Raw genomic sequence first — 16,515 nt, forward strand, 5'->3', positions numbered from 1 at the left:
TGGAAATTTCAATTGAAGTTACTACATTGTTGACAGGATGCCAGTGCTTTGTCAGTTTTTTAAAAATTGTAAGATGCATTATTCATCTCAGCTGGTTTTCTACATTTTAGTTCTCAAGCTAATAAACTGAGTTAGGGTCAAGTAATAGGTAAGTCCATTTCATTCTGACCATGGTTTCTCAGAACCTGGGCTGCTACAATGATATTACATGATAAACTGCACTGCAGTTTACTTCTGTGAAATGGTGAAATATTAGACGTTGGAAACCTCCCACTGGTCAGTTGTTGAAATTAACATATTTGCTCATATTATTTATTGTGTTCATATTACTTGAATACTTTGCATCGATCTTTACAAAGGAAGATACTGGTGCCCAAATCATAATGAAATAGAAATTAGTAAACACATTGGTTTGGTTAAAATTTAACAAACAGGAGATATTGAATAGACTGGCTGTGCTTAAAGTTGTGATTCACCAGAGTAGGATGAGGAGTATGTGGTGTAAGGGAGCTTGCCAGTTTAAAGAGAAGGACAGCATCTTTCCAGATGGGTAGCCCTTGTTGTCAGAAAGCCACTCTGTTGGGTAGATGCTGCTCAAGTAGGAAGAGCTCACACCCCATCTGGCTGGCAGCCCATATTGTTTGTCCCCACCTACTGCTGGTTGTGTATTGGCAATGGCAGGTTGAGCCCTCAAGTACCCTTGCTGATTTAATTCAGTGGGTGGGAGAGGGAAAGTCATGAAGGTGACGGGGTCCCTTTCACGCATGTTCTTCCCTGACTATTCAAGTCCTTTTTCAGCCACTTAGGGAGGTATTAAATTCTAACTATCAGATTTGTTACTTTAACTGTTAGTCATTTAAAGCCCGACTGCTACTGAGAGATAAAAATAGCTGCTTCAAGAACAGGATGGTAAATTACTTTGAGATGTAGCTCTGCCTGCTATAGTCAAAGATAACAGAGAAGAATGGCTTTCTTGGAGAAGGTGACAACTGTGACAGCAGGAATTTCTTGGTTATCGTGCAAAACATAAATACATCTCCCTTCACAGAGATGGATTAAATAAGTACTCTATGAAGCTTTTCAAGCATGGGTTGGGATCAAGTTATGAAAATGAAAAATCCACTTGAATTTGATGAGGGAATGTTGTTATTCTTCAGTTGCACAGTTGAACATATATGGAAGTGGCACTTTGAATGTGACCAATATACAGTGTGTAGTTCATCTTTTTGTTTTCTCTTTGGAAGTCTTGCTTTTATGTACTATATAGTTCTGGGGGTACCTTGTTAAAGGCCGATAAAAATATTTTAGATGAACTATTCATCATCATTTTCCACATTGATGCTGATGACATCTAGTTCTAGCTTATCACCAACATCTTCAATTGCTTGCCAGACCAGAATATTCTTCCAGTTTAATTTTCATAAAACTGAAGCTGTTTTCCTCTGTCCCCACGTGACTTTTCTTTTCTAGCTAATAATTCCATCCCTCTTCTGGCAGTTGTCTGGGGCTGAACCAGACTTTTCATAACCTTTATGATATATTTGACACTCTGAGCTTTCCAACACATCTTTGTCTCATCACTGAGGCCACTTATTCCTACCTCCATAACAATGTGACCAAACAGTGTAAGACTTTAGCCAGAATTTTCGAGCACTTGAAATGACAAAAGACATGGATCAGAAAGTTGGGAAAATCAGATGAGAACGACAGTGATGTATGTGATTCTCAATGTCAAAAACAAAAAAATTCCTATTCTCCAAGCTGTGTGGTGAAGGAGCTGCTCCAATGCTTCCATCAGTTTAGGGGAGCTTTGCAGAATACTTAAGACAAGATGCCACATAATCCTAACATTATGGGCTTTGTTCAATTGGACCAGGCAAGGAAAGTATGTATGGGCTCTGAAGAGCTAGGTGAGCAGCAGCAGTCTTCTGAGGAGGAAGTAACATCATCTTCTGCAGGATAGAGTATTTCAATGTCAGGCAAGACAAGCCAGACAGAACTTAAATACCTAGTTCCAACAAGGTGCAATGATCACTCATTCATTGTAAATTTGAGGCAAACAGTCCCTTCTTGTTGCTTGTTTATTCTTTGCTTTGTCTGTTGCTCAACGAAAATTAAGGTTTTCAGATATTTGAAAGCTTTCCAGTGGGTGGTGGTCTCACATTGAACATTAACATGCTCCTCTAATGTTGGAGCAGTACTCATGAAGGCAAGTGAGTATTCCTTCACACTCCTGACTTGTGTCATGTAAATGCTGCAAAGACTTTGGAAAGTCAGACATTGAGTTACTTATCCTAGGATTCCTAGCCTCTGACCTGTTCTTGTAATCACAGTATTTATTTAGCCAGTCTTATAAGAGATGTGATGTGTCATTTATTTTGGATTTTCAACTAGTAGCATGTCAGTTTTGTTTGTATCTATGAAGGCATTTAATGATTAATTTGTAAGCATTTCTGTAGACATTTTCAAAAATATCTTTAAAAATAGTTTGAGGTGGATAGTTCTTAGAAGCTAATGGGAATTTTCACTTGAGAACGTTTATACAAACAAAGAAAATATATAGTTCTACACTAGGCTTTCAGTTTAGAAGGTCAACGATAGTTATTTTTTGATCAGGAGAGATGCCCATAGTTTGGAAAAGCTTTTTGGTTTTCAATTTGAGCATTTCTTTAAGTCTTGGCTGAAGCTGGATGTGTAAGATAGTTGTACCTAAAGAAGGGAAATAGTTTAGAACTGTTACACAACAGGGTTACTTCAGTATAAGGAGTTTAATTTTAAACTTCCAAACTGGAGGTATTTAGGTAAAACTTTGAAGAGGTTATTCAAAGCTGAGAAAATCTACACTCTATTGTATGAAGGGTCAAGGAAAAGGAGATCAAGTTTTTCCAACCTAGAATTGAAGACACAGCTAAATCAAACCCTTTCTGTGTTAGAGAAGCAAGTTTTTCAATGGCATTCTGATAGGATTAATGAGATTGAATTTATCATGTGTTTTGAAATCTTTAAATTTGTATCATATGTAAATACTTTGATTTATTCAATTTCATTTTCATTTATTTTGCATAATGATCTGTTTTATTATTATAACCAAATCAGGACCACATTATTAAAACAAAAGGAAAGAAAATATGGTCTATATTGCCATCTCAGAGACCCTTACCTGTACTCAACCCATCTCCCACACTTTGTCCCCACCCCTTCCCTAACTTCTCACAATAGTAACAGGGTCCCCCAGTTCTCACTTATGACTTCACCAGCCTTCACATCCGTAATCTGCAATTTCTGGTACTTTCACGAGGTGTCACGAACAGACACACATTTCCCTCCCCTCCCCTCCCTTCTCAGCATTCCATAGGGACCATTCCTACAGACTGGATGATTGTTTTGCAGAACAACTATGTTATGTGTATAAAAGTAACCCTGAGCTTCCAGTTGCCTGCCATTTCAACATACCACCATGTTCTCTGGCCAACATTTCTGTCACAGCCCTGTTGCAGTGTTCCAGTGAGCCTCAGGCACGCTCGAAGAACAATAACCTAATTTTCCACTTGAGGACCTTGCAGCCTCGAGGACTCAACATCATGCTCAATAACTTCAGAACCTGATTCCATCCATTTTTTAGCCACCCCACATCCATTTCCATTATGACATGGATTATGTTTTGCACAGTCACCCTTTTCATGTACTCCTAAACTCATTATCTCATTATATAGGTTGCATTCAGTACAGTTCCCCCACTTTCTCCTATTCTTGGCTCTTGAGTGAGGCTGGAGTTGGGAGATTTCTCTTCCTTTAGGCTACTTCTGAGTTTATCATCTAATTAAGGAAAGTGGGTGAGTTCCTGCTGCTGGTTTAATCTCAAGTGAAGGTGGAATTTGCTGACAGGGGAGCACCAGGATGACTCAAAATGGAGTGACCCTCAGAAGATTGAAAACTATTATAGAAATTACTGGAAAAGCTCAGCAGGTCTATCAGCATCCGTGGAAATAAATCAGAGTTAATGTTTCAAGTCAACTGACCCTTCTTCAGGACTATCTCCTTCTGATTGTCAAAGAAACCTCTTAAGAGACAACATTCACGTCATGAGCATGCCATAATTCCCTTAAGTCCATGTTCTCTGGTGACCTTTCTACCACTGGAAACAATCTCTATTTATTCTTAACAGGCACCCAGCCAGATCGGTTTCCAGAGTCATAACTCTAGGGCTTGGCAGATACACTTCACACAGTAGTCAACAACAATAAATGTATTTTCATGAGACATTTCTTGCACATCACAGTACCAGCCACTCATGCTGCTCAGTGCATCCATCACACCTCCATCACTCACCAGCAGCATTTGGGACTCATACCTATGAGTAAACTATTTTACCTCACACACATCTACTGACACTGCCAGCTTCCCGCTCCACATACCTAACAAAGCACTTCATAATGTTCAACTCTTATTAAGTCTGCCGTCAATAACAATAATTTTACATCAAGCATCTTTAATAATCATTAATATGTCCCAATATGCTTTAATGAGTGATTACCAAACAAATTTTAACATTGAGAAACTTAAATAAAAATTAAGAAAGATGATTAGGGACTTCGTCAAAGGTGTTGCTTTTAATGAAGAAAGATAAAGCTAAATGACAGAGTGATTTATGGAGGAAATTGGAATTGAGGTATTGGTCATCAGTGCTAAAATGAAGAAAATCAGGGATGTGTAAGAGACCAGAATTGAAGGGGCACAGAAATCTTAGGTTATCTTAAATCTGTTATAGCACTGGAAGTGATTTTGGAGAGGCGGTGCGGATGAAGTCATGAATAAATTTGAATATAAGAATATAAATTTTAAACTTGTAGCATTGCCTGACAGAGCTAAGGTTGAACACAATTGAGCAGTAGGATAATGGATGAACAAAACTTGGTGTGAGAGGACTCAATGATGCAGAGAGCAATGTGGGATACTAGCTGGGAGATTATTAGAATAATTAAGATGAAAGTTAATAAATATGTTGCTAACGAATTCTGAAAAGGCAGTGGGATTTTGGGGACAGGTGTTGAAGACAAATAGTCTAGTGCTTCAGTCTTCCCATGTAAGTGATGTCTTACAGCCCTATTAGTAACTTTCCCCGTCTCCCCCAGCCCCCTTTAAAACTGTAACATCCTTCTTAAAGTGAGGTTGCTAGAATTGAATACATTACTTAGGCTGAGGTATTAGCAGTTACTTACAAAGAATCTGGTATAACTTGCTTGCTTTTTGTTCTGTAGATCTGGATTTATATTTTTGCAACAGAATACTCGTAATTGGAGCATACTTCATTCTACGTGTATTACTAGTAGGATATAGTTTCAAGCTGTATCTAATCTTCAAAATTAAAGATAGTAAAATTTATAAGCTTGTTATACTGTTTTGTAGTGAATTTGTAATTTTGTAAAAAATTTTAAATCTTTTCTCAATAAAAATATGTACAAAAAATATTAAAGTATCATGACAAGGAACTGAAAAACTGAGTATATGTGGTATTGAGGACAGAAATTTGCTAATTAGATGTGGTATCCTACACTCAGAGGTTGTAAAATTAACTGTAATAAATCTTATTATTTTTGGACTATGCATTGTTACTATACTGAAATAATGTTGAGCAAGTCATGAAACTGTACTAAACAGCTAAATCTTCTTAATCAGGTCCTGAATATCAGAAAAGAAGATTGCTTCAGGAACTAATAGAAAATGGAGGTAACATAGAAAATACAGACCAGGAGCCTCCATCAATAGAAGAGCCTCCACCTACCCCTCCAGAGAGTCCTGGACTCCATGAAAAAACTGCAACTCCACTTGAATCATCCCCTGCTGGCACTCCTTCTCCAAGTCCTTTGGAGACACCACCAGAGGTTAGAAAAATTAGAGGATCAAATCCCAAGATGGAAGACTCTAGCCACTTGAGTCCCGGCTACTGGAATGGTGAGCAAAATAAAAGTAACCGGTCAACTAGTCATCCTGCAACACCTTCTGGTTCACTGACCTTGCATGCTGAGAACAGGTCATCTGCCAATGACCGAAATCCTCTCAGGACCTCCAGTCTCCAGAACAACAGAAGAACCCCAACTAAACTGGAGGAGCAACTACAAAACAACTATGATTTGGACATAAAGCCCCTGGAAAGAATTGAAAGCAAGCCTAGTACAAATCAAAAGATCAAAGCAAGAGAACCCATCCCACCACATCAGCTGCAAGATGCTAAATTCCATGACAGCTACCACAGTTACGCTGTGCGGACACAAGTGGGACCTCCACCTTTAGATTTAGTGGATGATGAAACTCCTGTAAAATTATTGCCAGTCAAGCAAGAAGCACACCCAGCAAAACCTTTAACACCAGAGCCAAAAGCAGAGATCAAAGCAAAAAAGCCAGAACCAGAACCAAAGCCAGTGCCTCAAGTGCAAGAAACCGTTGTACCACTTCCTAAACAGGAAAAACACTCACAGCCCCGACCAGAATCCAGACCTCAGTCCAAGCCTGAACCCAAGCCTGGGCTTAAATCAGTGTCAAAACCAGTACCTAAACTCATAACACAACCTGACACAGCAGGGAAAGAGGTAGCAGACGTGGCACCATTTGATCAGGTGAGTTTATCATTAGAGCCATGGGCATAAAACATAGATTTACAATCTGATTTGCAACTGTCTCCTGTGACACAATTTGGCTTTTAGAACAGCTGGATAAATACTCCACATTATAAATGTCCTCCTAGTATATTGTTACATTGACATTAAAATCCAAGCATGTTAAGGGGACAAGGCAAAGCAACATTGTTGACTGGATATTAATTGCATACAGGTGGCAGGCGTTAACAGGGGATTCACTTGAGCTCCTATAAATAAACACAGAAAATGTAGTTGTTGGGTTAGGAGGCATACACAGTAATGTGTAACTGTAAATAAATATGTAAGTGTTTAAATATTGGCTTCAGTTCTATCCTTCACCACCTGGTTCCATGGAATAGAACATATTTATCATGCCAATAGTAGTTTGATGTATTTAAGTACTGAGTTAAATGATGGATCAGATCTTTTACTATGTTAAGCTTGTATCTTTATGTTTTCCAACATGCATGTAAGTGTGGAGAAGTTCCCTATACTCAATTTAGTGAAAATTTTAGTGCAGTGGAGGCATACTATTGTACAAACTATCACAGAACAAGAATAAATTTCAGCATGAATAATAATCTTCATGTTCGTAAACCTAACTCCATTAATCATTTGAAATCACTGGATACTGATCACTGATCAGAATGGTCTTTCTATTTGTTGATATACTAAAGATCCAGTTTCCTTAAAATTCAGAGTAGTAAATTAAAAATGCTCCAAGTGACTTAAAGATATTGTGAATAAGCTCAAATTTATAATCTGTTACTTCCAGCTCTATTGAAGAGCCTAGCACCAATACTGATTGATCAGAATAAAGTAAAAAAGTAAACATTAGGCTGCAACTGTTGACATTTTGTCAAGCTTCATGGAAAGTTTCTCTCAATGAGGCAAAGTGAGTTTTCTTGCATTAATTATCCCAAGCCCGACTAATTAACTATGCACCACCTGCCTATGGCATCCCTTGTCAGATACTAACCAAATTCTACCAGGAACTGGAGGAACTTGCCATTGCCGGGATAACCTGGAATAGACCAGCATTCCTGACAAAGACACCATCTTGGAACCCTGACTGTACACCTGGTCATTGGCACTCTGGAGTTTCCTTTCACTGTCAGTGGTTTAACACTGCCCCAAATCCAGTACTCTCACAACACAGAAGTGGCACGGTTGACACTTCCATGCACTTACAACCGTACATTCCTATCCTCATCACTGCTTAAACATCTAACCACACACTCATCATTCTGTAGCTGTATCCTTTCTCAGAATCCTAACTAAGTGACAGATACTCCGTCCTCAGTGCCCATTGTAATCTTATCATTATTCACACTGGGGACAATCATGGACAGAAATATATTCAAAAAGTACATGGCATAAACTTTTATTTGCAAAAATCAATCGAAATTGAGCAAGCAGAGACTGCATTTCCTGCAGGTACAAACACACTGTGCTGGCATGCTGAGCAATGTCTGGTCATTGCACCCAGCTCTCATTACTGGAAACGGGTAACAATTAAATCCAGCTTAGTTTGTAGCACCTGACTCAGTTTGACTCTATCATGTACAAGTGATCTTCCTCCTGTTTGATATCCTCTTCCTTCTCCTTGGAAGACTGCTCCAGCTTTCTCACCCTCTTAGTTTTTATCAGATTCCATTGTTGCCTGCTTCAGTTATACGTAGTGTGACATGTAAGATTATGTGGCACACACTGCCCTGAATATTCTCAAGGTCCCCACCAGCCTATTGTCTGCTTCATCATGACTTTGGTCGATGAATGGGCTCCATTGCATCCACGCTTGGTTTCATTTGGTGGTGGCAGGGCATTGGGGGGACATTTAACATAATGGAATCTTGCTCCAGTTGATCAGAATAGCAGTCAGTATTGCTGAACTTCTCTTCTTAAATGTACTAACTTAAGTACAGCCAGGACTTTTGTGGTGCAGTGAATGTATGTTCCTATCTCTGGACTAGGAGACTCTGGGTTCAAGTTCACCTATGCAGTAACATCTCTGAGTAGGTTGATAAGAAAGTATCTATAAGTATGCCTTTCGTTCGAGTCATAGAGGGTTTACAAAGGGTTGATTAGCTCAACTGGCTGGATGGCTGGTTTGTGATGCAGAGTGATGCCAACAGTTGGGATCAATGATGTTGCCGTGTAAGACTGTCTTTCTCAATCTCCCCTTTTCTGCAATGAAACCACCTCCAGTCATCTCTGTCTAAGAGAGCAGCCCTATGGTTCAAAATAGGATCATGGGACTTTCCCTTTACTTGAGGTCTACAGCACAGAGTCAGTACTGGTCAAAAACAAGCACCTACCAATTCTATCTCCCATTTTCCAGCATTAGCATGCTTGGCATTACAGGGGCACATCTAAACATTATTTTCTATTTAGTAACAGAAAGATAATTTTAGATGTTTATTCTTCTCTGGTCATATTTGATTAAATTTAGAATTTATGACTTATTTTTGGAATGCCCAAAAAGAAATACAAAATGGTTAAGTATAAATTTTAACTACTTAAAAATGTTAATTTTATCATATTGGAGAAATCTGAGCTTCTTGTAAAATTATAAAGCTATATATATGAAATATTTATTCTTAAAAATTATAAATTGGAGCCCATTATGTTGCAGATCTCCAGCAAATTGGTTGGGCCACTTTTGGAATACTGCATTCAATTCTAGTCTTGCTGCTATAGGAAAGATATTGTTAATCTTGAAAGGGTTCAGAAACGATTTACAAGGATGATGCTGTGATTGGTGGGTTTTGAGCTTTAGGAAGAGGCTGAATAAGCTGGGGCTATTTTCCCTGGAGCTGAGGGGTGATTTTAGAGAGCTTTATAAAATCATAAGGGGCATGGATATGATGAATAGCTAAGGTCTTTACCCCAGGGTAGAGGAATCCAAAACTAGAATGCATAGGTTTGAGATGAGAGGGGAAAGATTTAAAAGGGACTTAAAGCGTCCGTTTTTCACACAGAGTTGTGTATATATGGAGCAAGCTGGCAGGAGAAGTGATAGAGGTGGGTCAATCACAACATTTAAAAGGCATCTGGATGGGTATCTGAATAGGAAGGGTTCAGGATATTGGGTCAGCGTGGATGAGTTGGACCAAAGGGTCTGTTTCCGTGCTGTATAACTCTGAGTTAATGTGACTCAGCATTAATTATGAAGTTAGTATGCTGTTTAAAAATCCAGTTATGCCTCATTTACATGATTAAGTTTATCAGTGGTTTTTGCAGTGAGAAAAACAGAGGGGAAGTTCTCAGCAGTTCCTTGATTATTCAGATTACAGTCTGGGGATGCCTTAACAGCACACTATGGAGGAGCACAGTCCACATTATTCTAAGCAAACTCTGTCAATTTTAGAGACATAATAACAGCTAATGCTGACAACTTTGCTGTCATTTACCATCGCAAACTTGTATAAAATCAGAAGAAATTTGATTAATATTTTCAACTCTGTAACATGTTGGTTGTAACAATAATAAATCTTGCTCACAAGAGTTTGGGGTATAACCTTCCAATTTCATACAGAACTGTAGGAGTTCTGCTTCCTCAATACGTAGTATAGATGCTCCTTGTAAAAAGATAGAGATATAATTTAGCTAAGCCCTTACTTGTTGACATCAGTTGTCAGAACAAAATACTGCTGGTGTTGAATCAGCTCAAAGTACTGGTCAGCTTGCTGGCATTAGACCATAAGACCATAAGACATAGGAGTGGAAGTAAGGCCATTCGGCCCATCGAGTCCACTCCGCCATTCAATCATGGCTGATGCGCATTTCAGCTCCACTTACCAGCATTCTCCCCGTAGCCCTTAATTCCTCTAGACAACAAGAACCTATCAATCTCGGCCTTGAAGACATTTAGCGTCCCGGCTTCCACTGCACTCCGTGGCAATGAATTCCACAGACCCACCACTCTCTGGCTGAAGAAATGTCTCCGCATTTCTGTTCTGAAATGACCCCCTCTAATTCTAAGGCTGTGTCCACGGGTCCTAGTCTCCTCGCCTAACAGAAACAATTTCCTAGCATCCACCTTTTCCAAGCCATGTATTATTTTGTACGTCTCTATTAGATCTCCCCTTAATCTTCTAAACTCCAACGAATACAATCCCAGTATCCTCAGCCGTTCCTCATATGCTAGACCTGTCATTCCAGGGATCATCCGTGTGAATCTCCGCTGGACACGTTCCAGTGCCAGTATGTCCTTCCTGAGGCGTGGGGACCAAAACTGGACACAGTACTCCAAATGGGGCCTAACCAGAGCTTTATAAAACTTAGTAGTACATCTCTGCTTTTATATTCCAACCCTCTTGAGATAAGAGACAACATTGCATTTGCTTTCTTAATCACAGACTCAACCTGCATGTTTACCTTTAGAGAATCCTCGACTAGCACTCCCAGATCCCTTTGTGCTTTGGCTTTATTAATTTTCTCACATTATTTCAAGCTCTGGTCAGAATACCCATTTATGTTTTGATTATCAATTTATCTGGGGCTTACTATGAAATACCTCGGTGCCCAATGACAGACCTATCCTGTAATAAGCATGACTGTACTAACAGAACCTTCGTATTGTGTGCCCAAGTCAGGTTACCAAGTCTATACGGAGGTTTGACTTGCTTCTAAAATATGATCACCAGGCAGATTGTTTCCGGAGTTATTTCATGTTCAAAAACACATAACCTATCTTTTCCTCAGGAAGAATAGAAATTTAGACCTTAATAGAAAATAGATATTAGATAAACATGAGTTTGAGCCCTTTTTGGATGAACCAATTTGCTAGAAGTCCATGATTTGTGGCACAAGAAATACAAATATCATTGTATTGCCATTATCCTTCTGATCATAGGCTGGATGCATCCTATGTTCTGTTCAATTATGCTTCATCTCAATTTATGTAAATCTTATTCTGTATGGGAAGTATTAGAGTATTAAAGTGTTATATTTAATAGCATCATGCCAAAGTTAACAATAGAATTATTTTCACATGTAATGTTTACAGTAAGTACTTTTAGTGTGTGATAGTAAGTTAAACTTGTAGTGTTGAAAGATGTTTGAACTGCAGCACTGCTTTAACTAATACCATATGTTGTTTAAAATATCCAGATTGGCATTGCAATGAATATATTGAAAGGAAATAGACAAAGTGTACTTGGTCTTTTCAAAAATATTTTTAAAGCCTTTATATGAACTGAACCTGTGTCATGATCTATCTACTGCTTTAGATAATCTCTTTGCAAGCATGTCAGACTGTGGGAGGTTGGATGGCTAAAACTCCAGAATTTTGAATTACTTTTCTTATTACAGGATCCTCACAGAAAATAAACAGTTTAGTTTTGGAATTGCATATAAATAATTGGGAAAATTAAATACTTATAGAATATAAACATCTTAAAACCATTATTTGCACCTATTTGAAATAATTAGTGACAGCATGTTACAATCAACAAACTGTACATTTTGTTGTACAATACACCCAGAATGTTGACGAATTATTTATATTTATTTCAGGGACCTAATACCATTATGATTGCCATGGTCATTCTGTTGAACATTGGCCTAGCTGTCTTGTTTGTTCATTTCCTAACATAACTTGTTTGTAAGGTAAGAACCAGATTTTCATTCAGATAACAAAGCAGTAACAGAAACAACTTATGTTTATGTAGCACCTTTAACGTAATAAACATTCTGAGGAGCCTCACCTCAGTGTTAGAAAACAAAATATGGCAGCAAGCCACTTATGGAAATATTATGTCAGGTGATAAAAACGTTAGGTCAAACATGTGGTTTTATGGAGTTTCATAAAAAAAGGAAAGCAAGGCAAAGAGGTGGGGAGGAGGTAGGGCAAGATTCAAGATCTTAGGACACAGATAGCTGAACACACAGTCATCAGTATTGAAGCAGTTAAGATCAGGGACCATAACAGTCTGGAATTAGAGGAATATAAATACAGAAGAACCTCAATTATTCGGCATTCAGTTATCCGAATATCGGATTATCCGGCAAGTTTGCAAAGTCCCATTGCTTGGCTAAACTGTGTTATCCTACATTTAATTATCTAGAATTTGATTAACTGCCCACCCATGTCCTTCAGATAATCAAGGTTCCTCTGTATCTTGAAAGGTTGAGACTTGACAAGATTGCAGACATAGGGAGCGGTGACACTTGGGGGATTTCAAAATAAGGATGAGAATTTTAAAATTAAAATATTTCTTGAGCAGGAGTCATGTAAGTTGTGAGCACTGGTGAACGAGATTTAAGATGCTCAGTCGTGCAGCAGAAGTTTGCTAACTTCAGGCTTAGAGAATGAAAAAATGTGGGAGACCAGGCAGGAATATATATTGGAATAATCAAGCCTGGAAGTAACAGCATAGAGGAAGATTTCAGCAGTAGACAAGCTGAGACTGGATTTTTGAGTAATGTTATGGAGGGGGAGAAAGGCAGTCTTGGTGATGGCATGACTGAGGTCAGCAAATTGTTTCAGGGTACATGACATCAAGGTTGCGAACAGACTGGCTAATCTCAGATTGTTGCTAGGATGAGAGAAGGAGTCACTAGCTCAGGATCAGAGTTTGGAATAGGGACCCAGTATTCAATTGGTGGATATTTTGGGCTCATACTGGTTGTCAGAGAAGCTGTCTGAAAATTTAACCAAGTAGAGATGAGAAAGGTAAACCTCGATCCTGTCAATGTACATCTGAAAACTAACATTGTGCTTTTAGATGATGTCAATGAGAACATATGAAGATAACAACATCAGAAATGCCCTCAAGTCCATCCTACTATTCGGCAAGATCATATCTGATCCACCCAAGGCCTCAACTGCTCTTTCATGCTAACTTAGCAGAGCTGCCAATTGCACGATATTTCAAAAATCTATCTACCTCCTCTTTAAATGCTTTCAGTGACTCATCTGCCACAACTCTTTGGGGTACAGAATTCCAGAAACTCGGTACCCTCTGGGAGAAGAAACTCCTTTGTATCTGAGTTTTATCTGCATGTCGGCTTATTTTGTAGCTATGTCACCTAGTTTGAGATGCTCCCACTGTGCATTTACCTGTTAGAATCGTGTATCTTCATTCTTCTAAACTCTAATTAACAAATGGCTATTTAGCCATTTTTGATAACCCCTTCATCCCAGGAATCAGCCCTGTGAATCTCTTTTAAACAGTCTCCAAAGCTACTACGTCCTTTTTGTAAATACAGGAGCTGCAGATACAGCCTCATCAACACCCTGTGCAGTTTTAACAAGACTTTTTTGTTTTGAAACTCCAAACCACGAGCAAGAAGGGCCAAAATCTAACTTTTTGTGTTTCATGCGGAAGAGCACTCAGAACCCTTTGCATTGTACGTTTTTTGGAATCTCTCTCCATTTAAATAATAATTTGCTTTTTGATCCTTCCTACCTCACCACGACATTTAACTCCATCAGCCAAAATTTTGTCCAGTCACTCAGCCTATCCGATGTCCTCAAAATAACGTCCTCCTATCTATTTTTGTATCATCAGCAAATTTGGATACGTTACACTTTGTCCCCTGCTCAAAGCCATTAATATGAACAGTAAATAATTAGGACTGATCCTTGTGGTACTCCACTATTTACATCTGTCAAGCCTGAAGATGTCCCATTAATCCTGATTCTCAGCTTTGTGTGTTAACCAATCCTCAATCCACACTAACATATTACCCTTAATACCATAAGCTCTTTTCTTTTACAATAACATTTTTTTTTTAGACTAGATTAGATTACTTACAGTGTGGAACAGGCCCTTCGGCCCAACAAGTCCACACCGTCCCGCCGAAGCGCAACCCACCCATACCCCTACATTTACCCCTAACCTAACACTATGGGCAATTTAGCATGGCCAATTCACCTGACCTGCACATCTTTGGACTGTGGGAGGAAACCGGAGCACCCGGAGGAAACCCACGCAGACACGGGGAGAACGTGCAAACTCCACACAGTTAGTCGCCTGAGGCAGGAACCTTATATGTGTGATACCTTATAGAACATCTTCTAAAAATCCAAATACACTACGTCTACCAGTTCTCCTTTATAACTCTGCTTGTTATATATTCTCAAAGAAGCCCAGAAAATTTATTAAAATGATTTCTCTTAACCATGTTGACTTTCATTATGTTAATCTTTTCTAAGTGCTTTGCTATTTCTTAAAAATAGATTCTATCATTTTCTCAGCAATAGACTTTAGGCTAACTGGTCCATAGTTTCCCGCTTTCTGTCTCCTTACCTTCTTGAACAAGGTTATTTCACCTTCCTAGAATCCAATAACTTCTGGACTATTTTATCCAATATTTCCATTATTTTGACCAATGCTTTGCAGGCATTTCCTTTACAACCTTTGGATGCAAGCAGTCAGGTCCTGATGACTTGTCTGTCTTTAATCCCATTAGGTTGTCAAATGTTTCTTCTCTTGTAACAGAGTCTGTTACAAAATATTTTCTTTCATTAACACCTTATTTGTCTGTCCTTCAGAATTGCTTCCAATAGTTTCCCCATTACTGAGATTAGACTGACTGGCCTGTAGTTTCCAGGTTTATGCCTTGATTGCTTTTTGAATAACAGTACCACATAGGCTGTCCTCCAGTCCTCTGGCATCTCTCCTGTGACCAGAGAGGAATTTAAGTTATTGCCAGCATCCCTGCGATGTCCCCGCTTGCCTCATTCAACAGCCTGGGATACAATTCATCTGGCCCAGGGCACTTATCTACTTTTCAGCCAACAAGATTACTCAGAACTTCCTCTCTGTCTACACTACCTTATTTAATTCTATCATAGTTATTCTGCATCTCACTAATGAGCACCAACACAAAGTATACATTCAGAACCCTGTCTACATCATCTAGCTCCACATGTAAGTTACCACTGTGATTCTTAATGGCCCCAATTCTTTCCTTTGTTTTCCTTTTATCTTTAATGCACTTGTAAAATAAACTAAGATTTTCCTTTATTTTATATTCCATCACACTTTAATGCTCCCTTTTTTCTGTTCTAATTTTCTTTTTAAGTTCCCCCCTGCATATTCTATACTCCATCACATCTTCTGTTTAAGTCCTTAGTATCTGCCGTAAGCATCCCTTTTTCTCTTTATCCAATTCTTTATATCTCTTGTTATCTAATGTTTGCTGGATTTGTTGGCCCTACCCTTTAGATTTATTGGAACAGGTTGTCCTGTACTCTCCATATTTCTTTCTTGAATGCATCCCATTGCTCTGACCCAGATTTACCTAAAAGTATCTGTTCCCAGTCCATTCTAGCTAAATTACTTGTGATCTTGTTAAAGTTCCCACAATTTAGAACTTTGACTCCAGGCCCATCTGTGTCCAGTTCCATGATAATCTTGAATCTAACGGATTGATCATTGATCATTGTCTGCAAAATGCATCTCCAATAAAACTTCAACCACGTACCCAATTTCATTACCTAAACTTGAGTCCAGGACATCTTTTGTAGGACCTCCAATGTACTGACTTTAAAGGTTTTCCTGGATGCATTATAAGAATTCCAGTCTGTTTAAACCTTTCACAGTTAATGTTGAGGAAATTAAAGTTCCCCATTAACGCTCCCCTATTACCCGTCCCTGCAATTTGCCTACATATCTGCTTTTCTATTTCTCTCTGACTGTTAGAGGGCTTGCAGTACACGTCCAGCAATGTAATTGCTCAATTTTGGTTTTCCCTCTCCACAGGTGTTGTTTCCCTCTCATTCAAATCTGCCATTATCATCCCTCTCCTCAAAATAATACTCTTGACCTCACAGTCCTTGTATAAACATAGAGAGGGGTGACAATGCCAAATTTGAATGAGGGGAAAAAGGAGAACAAACTTGCAATGATACTGGCCAAAAGGATGT

The 16,515-nt window shown here is 38.7% G+C and overlaps 1 protein-coding gene across 2 annotated transcripts in view; it reads left to right on the top strand.

Moving 5' to 3' along the window:
- The window catches only part of jph2 (junctophilin 2), a 110,704-nt gene that overhangs the window by 84,221 nt on the left and 9,968 nt on the right, over window positions 1-16,515 (top strand). For both annotated transcript variants that reach the window (XM_072556610.1, XM_072556609.1), the window contains 2 exons: window positions 5,677-6,614; window positions 12,156-12,248. In XM_072556610.1, the coding sequence (XP_072412711.1) occupies window positions 5,677-6,614; window positions 12,156-12,236 (1,019 nt within the window). In that variant the 3' untranslated portion in view covers window positions 12,237-12,248. The remainder of the gene's footprint in view (window positions 1-5,676; window positions 6,615-12,155; window positions 12,249-16,515) is intronic.

Source organism: Chiloscyllium punctatum, chromosome 37 (assembly GCF_047496795.1).
Source record: "Chiloscyllium punctatum isolate Juve2018m chromosome 37, sChiPun1.3, whole genome shotgun sequence".
NCBI lineage: Eukaryota > Metazoa > Chordata > Chondrichthyes > Orectolobiformes > Hemiscylliidae > Chiloscyllium > Chiloscyllium punctatum.